General features: G+C 34.3%; 1 protein-coding gene across 1 annotated transcript in view; it reads left to right on the top strand.

Annotated features, from left to right (window-relative positions):
* Window positions 1-24,759, top strand: part of LOC145248013 (X-linked retinitis pigmentosa GTPase regulator-like) — a 105,409-nt gene that overhangs the window by 53,308 nt on the left and 27,342 nt on the right. The window contains exons 9-11 of the mRNA XM_080109706.1: window positions 1,019-1,143; window positions 3,109-3,285; window positions 20,288-20,441. Coding sequence (XP_079965832.1) covers window positions 1,019-1,143; window positions 3,109-3,285; window positions 20,288-20,441 — 456 coding nt within the window. The remainder of the gene's footprint in view (window positions 1-1,018; window positions 1,144-3,108; window positions 3,286-20,287; window positions 20,442-24,759) is intronic.

Below are 24,759 nucleotides of genomic sequence, written 5' to 3'. Positions count from 1 at the left end.
GTAGTTGGAGGATTCGACATTCCTACCCAGTCACGGTTAACCTGATGAAGGCCAGAGGAATAAATGGCCGAAACGTTGTGAAAACAACAATGAGAAGATGAGGATAATAGTCCAAATAATTAAATAAAAAGTTATACAATTTACTTATCTCCAAAATAATTCCAAACTAATTCAATAAAATATACTTTTTGTTTTTCGATTTCTTTTCACCAAGTTTTTCAGGGTGTTCACACCTAATCGCCTACAAAAAATAGAATCTCATTTTGTGGAGTGGAGTAATAGTGTGATTCAGTGGCAGATGTTAATCTACAAATGTACCCCCCCCCCAAAAAAAAAAAAATCATCTTTCTTGATACAGTTTTATTTCTTTTAAGGTAAACTCAGTGTAAAGGTTATCTTAAAGATGAATCAGTTATGTTAGTATATCAAGTGGAACATTCATCTTCCTCGATGAATTGTTGCAGAAGCATGGATGTTTTGAATTGCAGGAAAGTTGGCTGGTCATAGAAAAACTTAGAAGAAAATCATTAGACAAGACTGTACAGAGTGGAATTTGGAGACAGTTGACTTGCTGAACTGTGAAAACTGGAGAGTGAGCCTGTGAAATATCAGAAAACGTCTGACCTTTGAACAAAGGAAAAATGATGCTAAATGGATAGAAGAAGAAAAGGTAACACCATAGTAGATAATAAGCAACACAAGAATTCAAATTAACCAAAATGAAATTGCTTAAGTCAAGGAATTTTTTTTTACTTGACTCATTATAAACAATAAAAATAATTTTTAAAAAATTTTAATTTAAAATTAAAATTGATAGAGATTTTTGATGATGATGTGTACATACGCAAGAAAAAATGTTTCATCTTCTAAATGAACAAATGCTCATGTACATTGACAGCAAGAACATAACTATTGAAATCTCGTTAGGGGTTAATGAGGGGAGCTATAATTCTCAATTAAGAAGAAAAGGAGAAACAGATTTTTTTTTCTTCTCTTTTTCGGAAACGTTTAACTGCAGAAGACGGCTCTCTGTACACGTGTGGAGATGGACGACATGGCAAGCTTGGCCAAGGGGAGAGCAGTTATTCAAATCAGTTCCAACCATCTCGGCTTATCAAATTCGATCCATTCATAGTCGACAAGGTCAGTAGAAAACATTCTTGTCACCTATTTATCAGTATATGCATAATTGTTGTTCTTTTCTTTCATTATGTTTTTGGGTCGACGTACACTTTTTAGAATTACATTAATGAAAGCTCTTTTGTATTTTTAGGCCCCAAAGTAACAATAACTCCTGTTTGACTAATAAACAGAGATAACTGAGAAATAACTTTTTTTTGTAACCTATTCACTCCAGAATGTCTCTTAACCAATGTTTATGGTGTCACCTGACCTTAAGGGTGATGTTTTTCATACAAAGTTGAGGATATATCCTCAACAATCAGTCTGACAGAGTGTGAGCCATTTGAGATAAGTGACAGGCTGATGTATGGTTTTGTGCAGAAAGTTAAACTTCCTAGACTTTTTACCTTCTTTCTTTGAGAAGAGGTTTGTTTATTGCTAATCGCCTGAAATGCTCCTACTGGGGAATGCTGACAGGACTGTTTAGGTATAATTTGTAGATCTTGGGCACCTTCTTAGGCAGATTTGTAGATCTTGGGCACCTTCTGACCTTGTGTTATATCTTCCCACGGTGGGAAGGAAGTAAATACTAACCAATTCTTGTATCCACTTGGTCATGTATGCAGTAGTTCTGTGCAAAATCCACAGAAATTTAATGAGTACAGCAAAAAGCATCTGAAGAAGGCTGGAGAGTATAACAGTCAAAATGTTGGGAAAATGGTAATAACCAAGATGAGGACAACAGATTTTGTGGTAATATATCTTTAGGATAAACGAAAGTAAAAAATAACTAAAATTAAATGATATCATTTTTGTAAATTATGAGAGATAGGTATGTTGGTAAACATTACTATTGGTGACATTAATTATTTTAAAGTAAATACGGTTGGGAAATTAATCAAAAACCATTTATTTTGGTTTACCAACTTATATTTGTGTTAAAAAAAACAGTTTAATATTTAATATAAAAGTATGATTGTGAGAAAAGTAGTCACTGGCAGCCATTTTGCTTTTTCAGGAAGTAAAGTGCTTGACTGAACCAAAGTTAAATGACAGGTACTTCTTTGATTGAAGCCATTAAATATAAAATGGATTCTTTGATTTGACAAGGACACATTTCTGGTCCAATCTGATGCTTTACTTCCTGAAAAAACAATGTGTCTTTTACTGATTACTCACAACCAATATTTACAGCAAACATGCTTATATTTAAATATTAAATATAAATGACTTATGCACTCTGCATCTCATGTGGTTTGGCTACTGTGTACCAGCACTTGCATAAACTTCATAATCTGGTAGATTGACAATGATACTGCATATGTGAGATAACTATGCAATCTGATGTAAACCCTTTAGATTGTATGGATAATTAGGTGTGAGATGTTACCTAGTGTTTCCCACCCCAGAATACAGAGCATTTGCAACATCTCAAGTATCAAAATTGCATAATGAACAATTGCTGTGACTTTGCAGGCTGGTAATAATCAATACATTAACAAAAATATTTTACAGAAATATGCATCATGATTCTGAGATCAAAACTGCCATGATGTTTAGATGTAACTGTATTTATTGTCTCCTAAAATTATTCCTGAAATGGGTAGATCAACTGAGCTCATAACAATGAGAAAAATAATGTATTCCACTTAGAGGAAGAATTGCGAATTGTGGAATTTTACATCCATTAATTGATTTTATTCAATTTTTGAAACCCTCTTCCATTTTCTAATTGTAGCATATTCGATTGAGAGGGACCCCACAAATCATATAAAACTTTAGATCTCAATTCTTCTAAAACTAGCACTGCTACCACAGGTTACCTTGGCAACCACTAGTCACTCCTGCACTATTCTAAGGACTTAATCTTTAAAACCATGATATGCTTTCATTATGTTAACTCTTCAACTTAACATTTCTCTGGTGCCACAGAAATTAATAAAAGAAGTTTATAAACTTAATTAATAAAAGTATTGTTCCTTTCAGGTTGCTTGTGGGGGTTGTCACATGATGGTGTTAGCTCATCACAGGTCCAAAATGCCAAATGATGAGGGTCATGAAAATGTGCCCAAATTGAGCCTTGATGGAAACGATACCATAGTGGGAAATATATTGGAACTTTCTGGATCTTTATCTGCAAGGGATAGGCGCCGACAGACAACAGTAAGTTTCAAGTAAACTTTTTGTGTTTTTCTCCAATCCATTTTCAGTAGGGTAGTGACTAAAAATATGTGTGTAATATGAAAAAACAATTCTTTGATATAGTTCTGATCAGTTCTTATGAGAATCAATTTTCAAATCAAAATGAAGTCCAGTATTTAAACCATTAGAAAGTTATTTAAAAATTATAATAAAGCTATAAATAAATAAAATTACAGATCAGAGTTATATCATACTATGATTTAATGTCATATAACTTGGATTTTAAGTACACTCTAAATTTTTTTCCAGAAAGATTTCTTTTGCTCTGAAATTGACATTTAATCACAGCATGATCTATAATTATATATACATATATCTATCTATCTATCTATATATTTTTATTTTCAGAAATTTAGATAAGATAAGCCATCAATACCGTCGGTTTATCTCATCTAAACTTCTGAAAATAAAAAGTGTAAATATTACAATCTTATTTTGAACATTTTTTCCTTATAATAGAGCACTCTGCTGGAATTCTTTTTTTCCCAAAATATAACTAAGTATATATATATATATATATATATATATATATATATATATATATATATATATATATAGCATAACTGGCTTGAGATAGTGGCTGATCTAGCCACACTGATGAGCTGTGATAAAGCAAAACAGTACTATCTGTGAATGACATATATATATATATATATATATATATAATTTTTAAAATATAATTATCCACTGACACGTGTTTCGTCATCTACGACTCATCAGAGTGGCTAGATTCAGCCACTGATGAGTCGTAGACGAAACACGTGTCAGTTGATAATTATATTTTAAAAATAATATATATATATGCCGCTCCCCATTTAGGGGGTACCAAATTGGTCAAAGGGAAAATTATTCCCAACTCGCAATTAGGTAAAAATGCACTTTCGTATAAATAATTTAATTCATTCAAAGAGTATCGCTAACAAAAACAAATAGAAACATATATAAGTTTGGTATGCTTATATGTTTGTATGTACAGGATCCACTCCTAAACTGATAATTATGAATTTTAGAACAGAGCTGCTAGGCATAAGGGGTTGTAATGTGGGTTATATTTGGTTTATTTTAGTTTTATGCAAGAAGGTAAAAAGAGGGGAAGCAATTCATGGAAATTCAGATACTTGAATGAAATTTTAACACAAGGTATTAGACATCAGTTAATAAATATTCACTAAATTTCAGTTTCTTTGGAGCATTTTAAATGGTTATGACATAATATAGTAACAGTATCTCATTTGAAAATTCACATACTTCATATTTACATTAAATTTTATACATAGTCATTAAAGACCAAATAAACTTCTTTTAAGGTCCTGTAAGCTTATGTCTTCAATTTGAGACGTTTTCAGGAATTAAAATTATGTTATGTATTTTGAATAAAATTGGAGTCAGGATTCTAAACATAAAGTATAATATTATATATTGATTTTAATTTTTGTATTGGAAATAAAAGTGGTGCAAAACTGTTCTGTTTCAGGAATTAATGTTTCCTTATCTTTTTCTTTTATGATACTGATAACTCTAAAAAACTTTTTTATAATAAGTAGAATCCATTACTTCCTCTCTTATAATGCTTTACCCACGAGGGAGTATATATATATATATATATATATATATATATATATATATATATATATTTTTTTTTTTTATTCAATTTTCACCCCAAACAAGGCACAGTGCCACTTTGTGCCATAGCAGCTGCACAATCTATAGTGAACCATGGGGGTGAGTAAGGCTTGCTATAATACTTCCGTGTGGGAACATGTGCTTCAATTCCCACTTTGCACTATTCAGTTGTCTCATTGGTACTCTGTTCAGCAGGAACAGAAAAGATATCAGTCCATGGGGCATCTTGGATGTGTTCTCTAATGGTTTCTCAGTAAGTCCTGTTGTAGTATCTTTTGGTTTTGAGCAATGATTCCTCACCTTGATGTTGGGATTTAAATGTGATGTCAACTGATATCACGAGGTGGTCTGCGTTTCCAAGTGGACTGTGAGCATTAGTCACACAATCCTCAGGTACTGTGGTGAGGAATAGGTCTAGAAGTGAAACCTGCTGAGGTTCACGATCTGGTAGGCCAGTTGGAAACATTACTGTCTATGTGAGGGAATGGGCTATACAGAAGCTATCAGTGGAGCGCCCAGCTGCATCTGTGTAACCTGAGAAACCATCCAATTTTTATGGTGGACATTAAAGTCACCAAACACATGTATTTGGGCGTTACTATCTAAGGAGAGTGCTGCATCTATACTATCAAAGACATGATCGATTAGGGTACAATCCTGACTTGAAAAAACAACAGAGAAAATATAAGTAATTAACGTAGTGATGAAATGTTAGTCAAAAGCACATAAAGCCTGATCATCAGATTCAAGATTTTTCTCTCTAGTTTGAGGGAAGGTGCTACGAATATAGACTCTAAGGGTGTGCATACATCTGAGTTCTTACAGTAAAGAGGGAGGAATCCTGTAATGTTAAAGTTGTTGGAGGGGATTGAAGAGTGTAAGTTTATTTCACTTAATGCTAAGATATCCGGGGAGTTTACTAAAAGGTAACAGTCTACATCATCTATATTACCTCTAAGCCCATGGATATTTGTGAAAGTGAACCTCAAGAGCGGAGTTGAATTGGTTTTCTTTTTTTTTTTTTTTTTTTACATATGTTATATAAGGGTCTTATTCAGAGAGAGAGTCTTTGAGTCTTATTAGTCTTAGAGAGAGTTTTAGAGAGAGATTGTTCGTGTTATGACGTTTCATATATATTAAATGTTCATTACTTAGAAGTGTTGATATGAGAAGCTCTTAAATTGATAGTGTTCAGACATTGTGTAGACATGAGATGTAGATTCACATTGTGGATATGAGATGTGGATGTCACGACATTTTATAACACAGACATATAGACATATAATAACAATTCAATTTACCTTTTTGTAGAATCACAACACAAGATGACGTTTTACAAAAACACATGATGGTTTTATTTCTTCACGACCGGCCGTGGTTTTCTCATCAAGAATTCAAAGCTTCACATATTAAGTTTAAAAGTGATCGTCTCGCTTCTAGACGTTCGAATTTCAAACTCCAGACTCTCTCTGAGTTTCTCTGCTTCTGTCTGTCCAACTCTAAAGTTGTTCTGTCTATTTCTAGAACTTTCTATTTTCCATGACGTCATACACGTTAAAACATGTGCCTTCTTTCACGTGTTCTGGACATGCGTGTCCAAAACTTTTCCTTTTTTTACAAAAGGAATTTCAACCTATATATCTAATTTATTTAACCCATATTTTATTATCCACATTCTTTCTAACAATTGAATAGTTTATTTATTATTTATTTCATCAGAATTAACAATTTACTGGACATTCCATTTAAACCTATTGTTCTTTAAAACTTATATCCAAGGTTCGATTTCTGCTTTCTCTCATTTTATTTTCATTTTAAGTAATCTCTCTATTTTTATACTTACATGAAAAGGGGACAGCCCTTATCATGTAACACATGGTGGTCATCACTTATCAAGGCCCGGAAGCTACTCGGGGATAAGGGTTATTGCATGTACAATAATCAATGGGATAATATCGTAGTAATCGTTAGTATTTGAGATTTAATAAGGTGTCTTACTTAAGGGGGCGGTTCATCAGGAATTTGTTTATGTTGGACTTGAAGACATCCAAGTTGTAGTCAGGTGGGAAACAGGCAAACGGAAAAAAGTTCCACAGGCATGCACTTCTAAGAAGGAAGCTTTGTTCATGGAATCTACGTTTTGATTTAGGCACAGATAAAGAATGGGGAAAATTATTGACAGTGGTTTCAGCTAGACGGGTGTTTAATTGGAGCTCAGACGAGCACTTGCCATGCAAGTAACGATAAAACAAAGACTTGCTCACAACTTACTCATGGAGAGTAGATAATGCATGTGGATGTGTTATCTGCAGCTCCAGTAACTCTCGCTTATCCTTTTTTGTTCTTCAGTCCTCATTTCCAATGAGTGATTTTTCTGACAAAGGGTGAAGAAAAAGCTGCTTTCTAGGTCGGTAGTACTTTGTAAAGAGTAGCCTGAGATGTCGGAAAATTTCTGTTTCTATGTCTATCCTTGTGGTCATGTCACTAGTAAAGGTGCTGGAGGTAAACGTTTCATCTGGGCTGACATTACCTGCCTGATAGTCAGGGACCCGAACCTTGGATTAACCACTAAGGAGGCTGTCCTATCAGCAGGTGCAAAGTACCGGGGCTGCTGTATTGCCATTTGGTGAATGGATTCTGGACTATACAGTAGTTTCTGGTAGGGCCTCTCAATGCCATACTAGTGGGTAATTGTTACAGCTTTACCTGTTCATGTGCCGCAAAAAAAAAAATTTCTTGTCTTTTTCTCTCTTATTTTCCCTCTCTGTCCTGCTCCAACCAAGTCCTGCTCCACAAACCCCAAAACCTCAATCATGACAAATCTCCAAAAAAGAAACACGCATAAACCTAGAGCCCCATCCACCAACGTAGACCCCTACTACCAGGTCTCCTTCTCCAACATCAGGGGTCTACGTTCCAACCTTCTAGCGGTTGAAACACAATTACAGGAGATGAAACCAGACATATTCTTTCTAAGTGAAACTGGCATAGGGCCAACCACTTCTCTAGACGAATTCATAATTAAAGAATACTTCAACTTTACATCTAAATTTGACCCCCAAGATCGCCATGGGCATGGAATATGTGCCTACATCAAAGATGGCTTTCCATGTGGTAGGGATATATCCAGAGAAGACCCTAATTTACCTTATATGTGCTTTTGGGTTGCACTAGCTTGCACCACTGCATTTATATTTGCCCTCTATCGCTCCCACAACAGTGGGATTACTATCTTTAAGAGCATATCTGAGAAAATTGACAACATCCTGTCTGCTCATCCTTCGGCTTACATTCACATTTGCGGTGACTTCAATGTCCATAATGTGGAATGGCTGACCCACTCAAATAAAACCGATGACGAGGGGAGGTTTTGTCATGATTTTGCCATTGCCTATGACCTCACTCAGATTGTTCACGAACCCACCCGTGTACCCGATACACCCGGTCAATATACAAGCCTTCTAGACCTTTTCCTCACAACTTCCCCTGAGCTGTGTTCATGTTCCGTTCTATCTCCTCTGGGATCCTCTGACCACTCTGTTGTAGCAGTTAAGATAAAAATAAAATGTAATAAGTCTTGAGATGTACCTCTCCACCTGTAACATACTGTATATCGATACTCTATGACTGACTGGGATAGCTTCCGTACATTTATATCTGACTTACCTCTGCATTCCACGTTTAAAAAGGATGTGTCCTCTATAGTATCAGACCTGACCAAATGGTTAATTGTAGGCATAGACCGATTCATACCATCGAAAAAATTCCAACAAAAACCTAACCGCCAGCCATGGTTCTCCCCTAAATGTGCTGCTACCATCGTGTACAGAAATCACTTTTTCCATAGCTACCAATGTAATAGATGTACTGAGACTAAAGCTGCTTTCAGGACTGCCAGCAACCACTCTAAAAGAGCTATATTCTCAGTCCGTTTAATCCAAAGTAGCTGAGCAGTGGCTTGGTCCCCACCAGTTTTGGCAAATAGCAAACAGGATCCTGAACAGAAGCATGCGTTCTATCCCAACCATCATCAATGGACCTGAGATCATCTAGTCAGTATCAGACAAGGCCAAAACATTTGCCAAGAACTTTGCAGCTAATTCTACCCTATGCGACGAAAGCCATCAACTCCCCGTATTTTCTCCTATAACAGACAACTCGCTATGCAACATACAAATATCTGTGCGTGATGTCGCCAAGCTAATCAAGAACCTTTATTCCAGTAAAGACACATCTTTTTAAATATGGAATGCAGAGGTAGATCAGATATAAATGTATGGAAGCTATCCCAGTCAGCCATAGAGTATCGATATACAGTACGGTAGAGAGGTACGTCTGAAGACTTATTACATTTTATTTTTATCTTAACTGATACAACTGAGTTGTTGGAGGATCCCAGAGGAGATAGAATGGAACATGAACATTGCTCAGGGGAAGTTGTGAGAAAAAGGTCTAGAAGGCTTGCATACTGACCGGTAGTATCGGGCACACGGATGGGTTCGTGAACAATCTGAGTGAGGTCATAGGCAATGACAAAATCATAACAGAACCTCCCCTCATCATCTGTCTTGTTCGAGTGGGTCAGCCATTCCACATTGTGAACATTGAAGTCACCACAAATGTGAATGTTAGCTGAATGATGAGCAGACAGGATGTGGTCAATTTTCTCAGACATACTCTTAAAGATAGTAACTCCACTGTTGTGGGGGTGATAGAGGGCAAATATAAATGCGGTGGTGTAAGCAAGTGCAACCCAGAAGCACATATGAGGTAAATTAGGGTCTTCTCTGGAGATATCCCTACCACAACACTCTGATCTCCTATCTGGCATCAATTGAAATGAATGGCTGTCGTCTTGGGGAGGCTCCATGTTTTGACAAGCTTCTGGGCTGGATAAATGGTGGGATCCTTCTAGTGCTCTAGTAGATATCTCACTGCTGATGCAATTCTCTACCTGAGTAAGAGTCAGGTACATCCAGAGATGGAGTACTGTTGTCACATCTGGGCAGGAACTGCTGGAAACCTTTTATCATACTTTGACAAAGTTCAAAATAGACTTCGTAATCTGGTGGGGGTGCCCTTTTCTCCTCTCTGCAACCTCTTCCCACAGAAGAGACATTACAAGCCTGTCTTTACTCTATCACTATTTTCATGGCAGGTGCCTGTCTGAGCTCCAATCTATCCCCCCCCCCTCGCTAAACTTTTATGAAAAACACTCGTCTAGCTGAAACCACTATCAATAATTTCCCCCACTCTTTTTCTGTGCCTAGTCCTAAACGTAGATTCCATGAACAAAGCTGTTTTCTTAGAACTGCATGCCTGTGGAACTCTCTTCCATTTCCCTGCTTTCCAGCTGACTACAATTTGATCATATTCAAGTCCAACATAAACAAATTCTTAATGAGCCACTCCCTTAAGTAATTCAATTTACCAAATTTCCACTGCTAACGATTACTAGGATATTGTGTCATTGACTTCTGTACACTCATTAACAATTATCCTCGAGTGACCTTTGGGCCTTGATAAGTGGTGACTCCTTTGTAAACAAAAAAAGGAAGAAGCTATAAAGGGCTATAGTGCCATGGGTTGCTTCTTATTGATTTATGCCCATTATTTTTTTGGGTGGGGGAGATAAGATTGTAATTCCGGCTTGATCCCGAACTAATCCAATTGCCAAATTCCATTTGATTCAGGAACTGGATAACTTTCAGATTACAATCCGCTTGTTATCCAATGCAATCTACAGTGATCCCACTCAAAGACAGAAGTTTCATTGATCTTGTGTGACATCACAACCAAAACGAAAACAGTTGTCCAGACAGGATTTGCAGTGATCTGACAGACCGAAATATCTTGATGAAGTGGAAGCATTACAGTACAGTACCAAATATGAGATATCTCCAAAAATAAAAGCAAAACCACACAAAAACTGCTAAATTGTACAAACCACTGCTTAGGAAGCAATTAAGTTATTGATTATTCACAAAACCTGTTTTCCTGCTCTTATTTACTTATACTGCTTCTCTCTTTTTGGAAATCATAATTTCTCATTCTATGACTAAGTGTAATGTTTAAATATAAGGCCTTTTCAAAATCGATAAATACTAAACATCTATAGATTTCTATTGCTAAGGGATGAATTAGCTTAACCTATATTTATACTTTAAAGAATATCTATAAAATAGATAACTAATAGCCACAGTTTGTGCTCAGATTATAAGTGATCTGTATTAACTAGCAACTATATATTTCTTTCATTAGATGGGATAAAGTACTGGTGATTATCTTTACTTGAAAACTAACACCTAAAGCACATTTCGAAATGCACCCTAACCCTTATACTATAATTTTCCAATTTGTCACTAATCCACAAACCACATTTGATCTTTACTTAACCCTAGTAGATATTCAGCTTTAATCTACACCCCACACTCATACATACCTCCTTTAAAAATGTAACCAATCTTAATCCTATTCTGAGGAGTATAACTTCAAAGCAGATACTAATTCTTTGATACTAATTCTATCAATCCTCACTATCCATGCAATTAGGTGCAGGAAAAACCCTCTCAGTGCTGATGGACCAGTAGATCTGGTTAGGTCATCCATCTAGGATAAGGAAATCTCCGATTTGTTAACCTGTGCCACTGACCTCATACATCTTGGCACCAAACAAGGAAGGGAGGCCTCCTCATTCCTGGACGACAACTTCCCTAGAGCTGGTGATTTGATCAAATCACCAGTTTTCAAACCTAAACTGCTTAAGGAGTAGATAGGCTCTGCCTATCTATACTCCATATTCCTTCTTTGCCGATTAGCCTGGAGCAGAGGTGCGGCCACAAGGACTCATTAGAGACGCCCAGTGCTTAGCCTTGTTTCCTAACTAGGACAATGAATGCCGTCTCCTACATTTGCCTTATTCCCTTCTCCTATAACTGAGCATCTTGGGGGTGCTTATTTACTATATATGCTAACATATTTGAACTAGGCCACTCCTGTCAGACAAGCTTGAGGGTACCGGTTTGACAGTTGCTGGTTCCTGTTTCCAACTGACAGTACAGAAGCACTTTGATAGCGTTTAGAGCAGCTGTTCTATCATCAGTTGTGTAATATTGGGATATTTGTAGTGCCATGTCACACATGGAAAGGCACCCTGCACTGATCTCCAGTGGGCGTTCCCGAGATCACATTCTTGTAGATGAGGAGCCGGCTGATGGTCTACTTGTGTTGCATGATGGTACCTATGCACATGCGTTTTGCCTAGCACTTCAATCTAGATCTGAAACTACTAAATAGAATGAAATGATAGCTCAATCCAAAAAAATGTTCAAACCAGACACACACTCACGCCTCCTCCCTTGAGGCTTGCATTTACACATATCCGAGGACTTAGAACTAACTTAGAGGATGTAGAATAATTTCTCCTAGCAAACTCCCCAGATATCTTAGCACTAAGTGAAACTAACTTGCACTTCTCCATCCCCTCTAACATGTCTGGTTATCTTACACTTTGTCATAAGGACTTTAACAGGAACAGACTTGGAGTCTATATTTGTAACACCCTCCCCATGTCTAGGGAATCTAAACTAGAATCAGGTGACCAGGCCTTCATGTGCTTTAAACTAAATTTACAACATAGCGTTAGCTACCTGTATTTTCTTTATCGCTCTCCATCCAGCTAGGACTGCACTATAATCAATCATGTCTCTTACAGCATAGATGTAGCACTCTCCCTTGACACTAGCGCCCAAATACATATATTTAGTGACTCTAACGCCCGTCACAGAAATTTGCTTGGCTTCTCTAACTTCACTGACACAGATAGTAACATTCCCAACCCGTCTCCGAGATCGCCAGGACCAGCAAGCCTCACTTGTGGATCTATTTCTGACAAGAGATTCTGAGGATTGTGTAACAAATGCTGATTGCCCACTTAGGAATGCTGATCATGCTGTGATAATGATAGAATCACTCTAAACTCTCGACCCCAAGTTGAAGAGCCATTGCTCAAAACGACAACGTACTAAAATAAGGCTGACTGGGATGCCATTAGCAATCGCATGGGGAAATATCTTTTCTCTTCCTGCAGAATAGTGCACAAATGAGACTACTGAATGGTTCAAAGCAGCAATTGAAGCATATGTTCCTACACGGAAGTTCTATAGCAAACCCCACCCTACCCAATGGTTTATTTCTACTTGTGCAGCTGCCATTGATCAGAGGCAACATGCATACCGTAGATTTATCCAGCATAAGTCCTGTACAAACAGATAAAGTATATAAAAGCTAGAAGTAATTGTAAGAAAGAAGTAGTGACAGTTAAGAGTGAATATACTGAAACCACCAGGAAATGCATTGAAGCGCAGATATTAGGAACTCATGATTTCTGGAAAATCTACAATAGTATAGTAAATAATAGACAATCAATAATTCCCCCACTATCCAACAATCATGAGGTTGTTTGTACAGCAACTTAGAAAGCTAACATGTTTGGCCATTATTTTCCCTCAAACTCTACCTTGGACCCAACAAACCATTCCCTCCTTGATTTTCTCTGTGGACAAAAACCACACCAGATGATCTGAAAATCACCCCTTCTCAAGTACATAATATCATAAAAAACCAAGACACCTCAAAATCATGTGGACTTGATCTCATACCGGCTGTGCTATTAAAAAAAATGCTCCGCTGAGGTTGCTCCAGTTCTCTCTAAACTCTTTAACATATGTCTTACTGAATCTTGCTTTCCTGACAGCTGGAATATTGCTTCTGTGGTACCAGTTTACAAAATCTCTGGCAAACGAACTGACCCATTAAATTATTGCCCAATTAATCTCCTCCCGATTTTTGCCAAAATATTTGAGTCTTTAATTAATCAAGCTCTAGTCAACTACTTTACACCTGCTAAACGTCTGTTTGACCATCAATATGGATTTAGGCAGAGCCCTCCTTGTAGATTGTTGAATTCAATATTAATTTCTTTTAATAGAAAAAGCCCCACTAGGTCGGTAACTTTTGCACTATCCGAAGATCCCATTATTATATCGAAATCATTAGGAGTATTCTTCCTTGTCCAATATTTACCATCAAATTCTATTAAAGATGGTCTAGCTAATAGGATTAATTTTATTTCTAAATCCGTAATGTCCAAATGCTTTTTTTGCAAATATTAATGCCTTATTTAATAGTACTGGGGAGATTGAGTGATAGTAATTATTCATATCGAAAGTGATAAAGCATAGTCATCGCTTATCTTTAAGCAAATAACATAGATTTTCTGTAAACCAGTAAATGGGTAAAAACATAACACTAAATACATATCACTTTTTAACTAAAAACTAAATTATAAGTCATGCTGATTTTTTTTTTTACCCACAAATAGAGTAAGCATTCCCCACTAGAAGGTATTTTCCCTATTAACATATATGAATATGAACACATGACACTCAATAATGCATCATCTTTGTGGTACTATAGAAACCCTGCTTTTATAGGCATAGTTCTGTTACCCTATTCTCTTAGTTTTATCTAGCAATTATTATTATCATTATTATTATTATACTTTAATTTAATATAGAGGTTTTTTTTTCAGTTAAGTATTATTATTAATATTATGATATTTTTCAGTAAGATATTATCATAATTATTATAATATTTATAACACGTTTTATTAATACACCTAGATTTAGTTTTGCAAATTACTTCCACAGATTATTAGTTCTAAATTTTCAGTTTAATATTGTCATATAAAGCATATTATCAATACATATAAAATTAGCAAACTTGTACTGTATATATTAGATAAGATTATTTTGAGTTGATTTGATTTAAATTTATTTAAGTGGAACTTTCTATTTGACATGCGTGATTTTTGATTTGCTTTCTTTTTCTTTCCTGCATGTATCTAGACTTACTTTCGCATTCTGACCTATTTTCATGGCCTGTCACTTTATTTTATAAAGGTTTATTAACTTCGTCTTCTTAGTTCCTCTTCCACTTGCTCTCTTTTTCTCCCCATCTCTATTTCTTTCTTCATTATTATTTTCTATTTTCTGTCTCTCCCAATTTCTTAATCTATTTCCTTCCCTTCCCCTTTATTTTATTTTATTTTATCTTTTATTTGCTATTTTATTACGCGTCAGCAGTTTCTTTTCTTTTCTTTCTTTTACTTTATTTTATTATATTATTTTATTTATTTATTTACTTACTTATTTATTTATTTTTATCCTTTTTAATTTTTCTTTTTTTCTTTTCCTTTTTTCTTTTTTCATTTTTCTTACCAGTTCAGTTTCTCTTAATTTGCGTGGCCTGTCTACTGAAAGCGGTTTTATTTTTATTTTATTAACAATTTGAAGTTATTTTGGAGTGGAATTTGAAGCTCATGCTCTATAATTATAAAAAATATTAAATATATTAAATTATATGTTTATTAATAAACAAATCCACCAGACCTATATAAAAAAATTATTTTTACCGGACCTATTACATAAAGAAAGAAAATCGCTCCAGGAAAATGCCTAATTCGGACCATTACCTTGTGATGTGGATTACTCAAAATACAGTTTGGATAATTTTACCACACTGCTATCAAAGACATTCACTTCGGATTTTACCATGCAATTTGGATGTGAATTTTTATATCCTTTTCATTAACTTCCCTTACTCTATGACATTTAAATACTTAAACAACTTTTAATTGTGATTTTCCATGTCTCACTGACTTTAGCAAATAAGGTGTAAACCATTATAACTATTTGCTAATATTTTCTCCTCTGAAGAGATGGTAGACATCGAAATCCTATAGGATAAGGAGTTATAATATTTCAAATGTATTCTTTGTTTTACATAGAATAATAAAAATCTTTTAATTTGAAATTTAAACATTTCACGTCATAAACTTTTAAATTTATTGAATGACTAAAATTTTATTTATTTGCTCTATTTTGTATATCGAGCAATTTTTATTTAGGTGGGATAGTACTTATAGAATATTACTGCCAATAATATTTTGTAAAACTTATAATCCCAAGTTTCCATACCAGTTGATTGTTAGTTAATTTTATTCTGAAGTATATTTTGCTTTAAATAATCGTATTTGTGCTTCAAATTTTAGTGCAGACTTTTTTTCCATCCTTAGCAAGTCGCACTCTCTTTACCATCTCAAAATTCTAGAAACTATATATATTAAGACTCTGTGACCTTCTCTTTGCAAACAAAAAGAGAATCTCTTAGGGCTTAATCGAGTTTCTATTTAATAATTAATACCCCCCTCTTTTTTTTTATTTTTATTTTTATTTTTTATACATATATTCCCCCCTACTTTTTCATCTCCAATTCATTGTTCCCCCCCTTTTCTTTTTAAAATGTAATTAAGCTCGATTTTAGCTCTGTTGAGCGAGCTTCGAAACCGGTCAGCTAACGCATTCATTTTTATTTTTTAATTTCACAATCTAAAATAAAGAATGTTTTCGAACAAGTTTATATTTGGTCTTTACATAGCCATAATAAAATTTTGTACCCTGCAAAAAATATTTAAATATATATATATATATTCCTACTGCTCCCACAGACTGTTGTTCACAGTCATGGTAGATGACAAGTTAAATGCAATCCCCAACCATGGGATCACAAACGTAACCTCATCTAGTCTCTAACCCCACAAATCTATTTAGGCATTCACTGGATGCTAGAGCCACACATATATCATCAGTTTTAGCTCCAAGATGCACAAAATGCTCAGGCCACTAAGTCTGTGTTGCAACTCAATTTTCACACATATGGGTTTTCAGAGATACTAAAACAGTAATTTCGTTCTCCAGGATGTCCCTGAGATTGGTTGCTGATCATTGCTAATGCTTTCTTCTATCACAAAAGGTCACCATTTCACTGGATCCCTTGTTGCTGGAAAGATCTGGTTTGTTGATATCTGTGAAAAACTGAATCACTTTGAAAGCGTGAAAAAGGCAAAAAATAATTAGCAAGTTGTTGGTAATCATTTTCCTATCAAAAATAATTATTCAGTTAAAATATTCCAATAGTCCGTATACAGAGAAAATGGATGATTATATATATTTTTTTTCTCATTTATAAAACACGTCCTGAATCAGCTAGAGTTTTTGTTTTCAAGTTAACGACTCTACTAAGATTCTTAGGTTGGTGATTTGATCTCAAATCTGGGCAAACTGCAACCGGCACTAGCATGGATTCCTCAGGAACTGCAGAGAGAACTCCTGCTTTTATTAATGCATCCCCCCCTCTCTACAGTTATCATATCTACCTCAATGACTTCTCTCTTTGTTATTTCCCTTTCTCCTTCTAATAATAATTATCTTGCACATGGAGTGTTGGTCTCCTCTCTCGCATGTAGAAATTCTAACTTAATAACTTTTTTCTTTCTTTCTCTTTTTCCAAAACAGAGAATTGTCTTTTATTCTTACTTTTCTTTTCTTTTCTTTAATAAATCAACTTTCCCATTTATCAGAGAATATTAGTTTCACTACGAGAATCTTTCAGCAATTTGTCAGAAAACATCCCAGTTAATCTGGATGACCCTTTTTACCAGCTGGCTTTTCAACTTATTGTCTAGGAATTACACTTTTGCCTAGTTATCTTATTGGCAATAAATGATTCATGAGAATCTACCAGCAAGGTTGGTTGACTTCGCCCGGATCCATAATATCGCTACATACATATGAGTACATCATGGTTGAAGCATGAAAATTAAGTTGTTTTTCTTTTTTACATTTTCATTATGATTTAATAACTCTTTGAAAAAATAGCTGTTCACGAGCAGAATATTTATGTAAAAAATTGGATGCTCATATGCTTTTGTTGGAGAGAGCATGTCTACTACATGGTGCTTAAATGTGTTTAGAGAATGTTTTAGAAAGTAATGAGGTTATTTATTTTACTATTTATTTTAGTATATATAATTGTTTGATTTAAAGTGCCTGCTAGTCTGTTACTGTTCACTTGTGTTGTATCATTTTTTTTGTAAATAAAACTAATGATTGTATTCATTTTGCTATTTAGATCTTATGTTTTTTAAAGCATATTATCTCTGTGCATGTTTATTTTATTTTTTGATTAAAAAAAGTTTAATGAAAGCATATAAAATGGAAAAGTGTTGATATCAGTGTTTAAATTTGTGTATTTATGTGATATATGCTGTTCCTGTTTCTACTGTCGTTTAATTATGGGTTACAGTTATAGTATCTAATATTAGTTGTATGTTTTGGATTAGTGATTTTATTATGTGAATATCACTGTGTAAATGTGTAGGTGTTTTTATGTGAGTTGTTATCAATTGTGGAAGTATTTATAGGAATTCAGGTTATCTAGGTTTGTATTGAAGCCATATGATTTGAGGATCCATTTGATTTCCTTTTGTTTGCATGTTTTCATTGAGAAGAATCCACCATCTATTAGTAACACTTAGTGTGGGTCTTGGTAGATCCCGATACTTTACTATTTGTGATAGGAAAATTTTTTCTGGATGTTTTATGGTTGCTAAGTCAGAATAAGACTGATGTGTATGGTTTTGATAATGTAACTCCCATTGTCACAAAATCGAGCAATAAATATGATGATGTTGGCACTGCCACTTTGGTATGTTGAAAAGGGATACAAGACATCTGGGTGTGTTGCTTTTGTGGTTACCATAGTGTAGGATGTTCTGTGTGTGTGTGAATATGGCAGCAACATTAGGTGGTTGCCTAATTTAATTTATTGGATGGATTTTATAGTAGGATTTGTTTGTAGGCCATTGAAATTTGGTAAGGTTTGTTATGAGTTTGTATATGTGTCGGCTGTTTTAAAAGATCATCAGGATGTGCTTGTTGTTTTTTTTATGTTTGTATTTCAGAAGTTGTCTGTCTATTCTTGTAGTTTTCGTTGTGGCTTTTGTGGTGTATTTGATAGAGTATTGATTAGTGATGAATTGTTGTGTAAGTTTAATTATTTGGTGCATGTACTTTTAAGGGTGTGAGCATATGCTTTTGTTACATATGCACAAACGATATATAATGTATGTTTTCAGGTTTAATAGGTGGTTAAATTTATGGTTGTCTGGGTTTTGTGCATAGAGATGTTGATATTCTTTTGTTGAGGGATTTGACTGTGACATCTAAATGGACTCATATGACTGTTTCATAGTTAATTTGATAGCATTATGGTAATTGTTGGTAAAAGTCTATGTGGCTAATAAAGAAAATATTGTTGATGTAGTGGAAGGATTTGAGTGAAAATTGTTTAAGTAGTTAGGTTTCTAATATGTGCATGAATAGCTAGGGGCTTATTGTGTGTGAGGATAAAATGTATTAAGTTGCATATGTTTTGTATTTGGTGAAATATAATGAAAAAGGAATTCTCTGCAGGTTTGTATACCTTTATTGTGTGGGAGCCAAAGTAAGTCCTAAAAGCATATTAAATAAAGAAGCTTCCTTACAAAGAACCATTTGTTCTAACTGGAACAAACAAAGATCTGAGAATTGGTGGTGAAAGGAGAGAAATTTGATTTTAGAGACGTTGAAGTTGACAAGCCACACTTTTCGCCATTGATCCAAGTTGAAAGATAGAGAATCATGCTATATATATAAATGGAGTACACATCCATACGTAGTTGTATTTGGGCTGGTGAATCTATTTCACTTAAAGCTACTTGATAACGTGCAGAAATTTATCTGTAATTTGATTGCCCCCCCCCCTTCTCTTCTTCTCTGGAAACTTGCACATACAGACGTGATATTGCTAGTCTATATTAGTACTATTATGGCATGTGTTCTTCAAAATTGTCTGATCTATTCCTTTCTTACTTTGTTCTAGCTCGTTTGATTCATTGATCTAATGATCTCCATCAATTCATTGTTTTGATACCTCATTTCAATACAGCTTACTATTCCAGTAGCTTCTTTTCTCAAACTACAAGTTTCTGATACTCTCTTGCTGCTCACTGTTTTCTTCCTACCTATAGCCTTGGTCTTTTCAAGATTAAGGTCAATAGACATCCTTTGTTTTTGCAATAATTATCATTTGTTCTTGTTAGCTCCTTACATCAAATGACTTGATGCCTTGTCTGGAGCGATTTCCAATAAAAAAAAAGTCACAAGTCCATCAGACTCTCATTCTGTCAAATTCAAATTTGAAATAACATTTTCATTTGTGTAGATTGGATGAATGCATCATAGATCTATTCTAGCTTATTCTAAACTAATTCAAATCCAATCAACAAGTTTTCCTTGAAGAAAAAAAAAATCGATGCTTAAAGTAAAAAAAAAACAAAAAAGAATTTTTCATATGTGAATGTAAGTAATAAAATATTTTTTTTAATTTCCATTGTCAGGATTCTTTATTTTCTTCGCTCAATCGTACTCTTCCGTCATTGTCTGGGAAATCATTGCCAGTTTTTCATAACAACTCTGAACATCTACAGAATTCCATATCACCTGCCATTGAAGTTCGCCATTTACCAAAATTGGATAACAGTTTGTTACATGGTAGGATATTTTGATTAAAAAAAAAGTTTTTTCTTTGTATTGTTAAAACGTTGTTATTGAATAAAGAATGACTATTAAAATATCAGAGATATTTAATAAGTAATGTAAATTCTTTATAAAATATATTTTTCAGAATTTTTTCTTGTAATTTAAAAGTCTGCATTGTTGGAATTGTTTGCAGAAAAATCGTTTTAATCATAAAGAAATGTTTTGAGAAACCAATCCCAGTAGAATTTCTTTTTCTTTATGGAAATTGCTCAAGACAAGACATGAAGCCACCTACTGTAAAAAGTAAAAAAAACAAAAAAACTACTTCAAGGTAAAAAAAAACGTTCAACAATAAGTATTAGATAGGTTTTAATCCAAAAAACAGCAGTTCTTCCCTCTTTGTCAGACACATTGCTCATGGAACAGGGTTCGCACAGGCTTGAAAAGTTCTGGAATTTTGATTTTTGCCTTGAAAAGGCCTTATTTCCATTATTACCTTGAAAATCCTTGAAAATATGGAAAATGTCTTATTGAAAATTTCTTTAAAAGGTCTTGAAAATCGTATTATCTCGAGTAGAAATTTGTGTTAAAATATTAAAAATAAAATCAAAACAAATACTTTAAAATTATTTTATTAATAAAAATACCATTAAAATATTTTTTAAATATTGAAAATAAAATAGAAATACATTGTTCTGAAATTGCATTGTATTATTGTAGAACTTACCTGATGTTTTATTTAGGTGGGGGGGGTCTTTTTATTCCTTCCTTTTGTTTTGGGGAGAGGTTCAAATCTCCCTCTTTTTTGGTCTCATTGATAATTTAATTTTTTTTTGGAGGGGGCACAAAAGGGAAGGGGTAGTAATGGCTGTCATAAATAAAAATGACCCCCCCCCCTTTCATTGTACAGACAGAACTCTCGAATGGTGTATTCCCCTCCCCCACCAAAAAAAAATTTAAAAAATCAACCTGTAATAACTGAAAATAAGGCTAATTGGCTGGTCGAAAGAAAAATGGACAAAATGATGGCCATTTTGGTTGAAAATTCAAAAGCCGTAAAGAGAGTTAATATTTGAAATTAAATAAAAAGCATTTAAAACTACTTAAAAACACCAAAATAATTATGCAGTTAGGTTACAAATTAAATTTTATTGGTTATGGTAACATTTATTTGCATTTTTTTACCACTTTTTTGAATCGCTGTGGATTGTAAAACAAACTCCAATTTTTGTTTTGAAAACTCAGATTTTTGTCTGAGAAAGGCTTTGAAAAGCTTTGAAAATGTCTTTGAAAACATTGAAAACCTGTATGAACTCTATGGAATGTGAGTACTAAAGGGAATCAAGAGTTATGAAGCTGTCAAAAGTAAACCCAAGGTCCACTTCTTTCCAAGTACTTCCCAACTGTGGAACACATTACCATGGGACTGCTTCTTTATAGATTACAACATGGTTGTCTTCAACTTTAATGTCAAGAAATTTTATCTGTTCCATTCATCGTTTCCAATCCAATTTCATCATCCAATTAACAATCTCAACATAAGAAGGCTAAGTCTTGAATCGCTTTTGGCCTTTCTAAGTAGTGACTCCTGTGTAAAAAAAACCCCAGACTATGCAGATGTTAGCTTCTCAGGCAAACAATTGGAATCTTGTTGTATCAATGACACACAACTGAAATTTATTCCTTCTTCTTTTTCTTGTTATCTGAACATTTTTCTTAATAATCGTGGCCATGAAAGTCATACACTTTGAGGATCGTTGTCATTAAGAAGTTGAAAAAACAAAGATCATTCCTCAGTAAATTACAAAACCAATTTTGGACGCTATCAAAGCAAGAATGTTCTGAATGGCACCTCTCTTGATGTGGCTGCAGTACTTCATCTAAGAGCATCTCTGACTTCTATATATAGAGAGGATTGCATTAGAAGGTATCTTTTAAAGTGATAGAATGATCCAACCATTTTTCCAACAATCGTTAGCAACAGATTAGACATGAATTTTCCATTTTAGATCCGGAGTGAAAGTCACTCCTAAAAACTTATTGAAGCAAGGAGCTTCCTCAAAGAAAGAGAGCCATTCATTTCAATTGAAGCAAAACAAAGTTCAGAGCACTGGTGGGGAAAGGAGAGATGCTTGGTTTTCAACACAAAGTAACAAAGCTTTCAAAAGTTTTATTGTTCTTCATAGGTATATATCCATCCATCTCTGATAACGGAATCAGTGTTGTCATGAAAAATTTCAGAAAAAAAGATTTGTCAGCTTATTCATCGTATATCTCTTCTTACTTCCTTTACATGTCGTTAGCATTTTACTTTTAATTGAATTTTCCATTCTCTGTTTAATCATAATAACCCCCTCCCTTTCATTGTGCAGACAGAACTCTCGAATGGTGTATTCCCTTCCCCCACCAAAAAAAAAAATAAATAAATAAATAAACCTGTAATAACTGAAAGTGAAAAATTTGTGATTCTAACCTTATTTTTACAGTCATATCTAAATATTGCTACACCAAATTTTTACAGAGCCATGAAATTTTTGGTGGCTGAGAAGATTTACTGAAGAATGTGTGATGTGCATGGAGAATCATGTTTTAGTAAAAAAAAAAAAAAAAATTTTACAAATAAAAAATAGTATTGAAGATGGTGAAAGACCTGGTTAATCCACAAAAAAATAATGGATTCAATCAATGCACACAGTTATACTGACAGAAAAGTTACAAAAGAAGATATTTCTAAAAATTGGTGACATGAAATTGTGTATAGTGATGAAGAAAATACCCCTGACAAACCTGACTAGAAGTTAAATCCCACTTTTCGCCATAAAGATACTCAGATGCCAGAAAACTTTCCACCTTAATAACTTCTTTCCTCAGACAGCTTACCTTTGAAATTTTCTCTCTGTGCCCTGTTTCCAGGTCTTCTATTATTTGTAATCTATTGTAATGTGCATGAAATATTGTTGCCACATCTGGGCTGGTGCACCAACCATTCGTCTCTCCCTATTGAACAGGATGCAAAAAAGAGTCTCTCACCTAACAGATCTCACACTGTCTATAAGTTCCAGCCTCTGACCTGTAACATTGCATTCCTTTTTTGTCTTACGAGTTTTTCCACATAATCTGCTGCACTTGTACTCCCTTGATGTAAATACTCGTGAATAACCCAACTAGCAGCAAAATCCCACCTTTTAACTGTAAAACCATTCAGATGCCAGAAAACTTTCAACTCTGATAGCTATTTTTCCCAGACTGCTTTTGGAATTTCATCCCTGTACTAACATGCATAAATAAAAGTGAATATATTGCTGCACAACTTCCCACTTAGGGTGCTCGTATAACTTTGGCCTCGAATCACAGTAGTCCTCAGTAACAAAAGACTTGTCTTGGAGTAAAAAAAAATAAGTGTGCATTTTTAGGAACTATTTGATGAAATAGTTAACAGAATTCTATATGTATATCAATGTTGTATTATAAATGTTCTGTGCAAAGTTTTTTAGTGGTTGAATTGTTAAAGAAATGGAAATGCTTAAAAAGACAAAACAAACAAAAAAAAACTGCTAAAATAGAAAAATTCCATAATTTGATCACAAAAGTAGTAGAAATATTCATAATCAAAAAAAAAAAAACAGAGTCTGATCATTGCTGCTAAAATAAACAAAACTGGGAACAAAAAAGGTGAGAAAGTGATGAGAAGCGAAGCACTTACATGGACGATTTATAAGCCTGATTAAGGAAAAGGCATCAAAACATGGACGATTTATAAGCCTGATTAGGGAAAAGGCATGAAAACACACAACCATGGCTACAAAAAAAGACATTTGAACAGAGAAACAGGATTACTATAGACAGCTGCACAGAACGCGATCAAAGCAAACAATATCAAAAATAGAAAGACAAAACCCTGGAAAACAGTTAATGTAGATTCTGTAGACATTGAAATGAAACGGTAATCATAAGTGAATGCAGCAAACTAACATAAAGAGAACACAAAAATAGACATAACTGTGTTTAAAGACTTAAAACATGAAAACAAGATACAAACACAAACTTGAGACAGTATTAGAAAATGAAAAGCAGAAAGTCCTCCTGGACATGGAGGTACAGACAAACTCATCCAAGTACCGAAGCTGGATATGATAATCATCAACAAAATGGAAAAAACCTGTCAAATCATAGATATTGCCATCCAGTACATTACTGGGATCAAAGAGGCAGAAAAAATGATGTAAATACATGGAACTTGTCAGGGATTGAAAGGAATATGACATGAAAAACAATCACTATAATACTCATAATTGTAGGAGCATTACGAACAGTCCCCAAAAATATGGAA

Source organism: Euprymna scolopes, chromosome 26 (genome assembly GCF_053919585.1).
Source record: "Euprymna scolopes isolate OS-2025 chromosome 26, ASM5391958v1, whole genome shotgun sequence".
In the NCBI taxonomy this organism is placed as follows: Eukaryota; Metazoa; Mollusca; class Cephalopoda; order Sepiida; family Sepiolidae; genus Euprymna; species Euprymna scolopes.
This window is presented reverse-complemented; position numbering and strand designations above follow the sequence as displayed.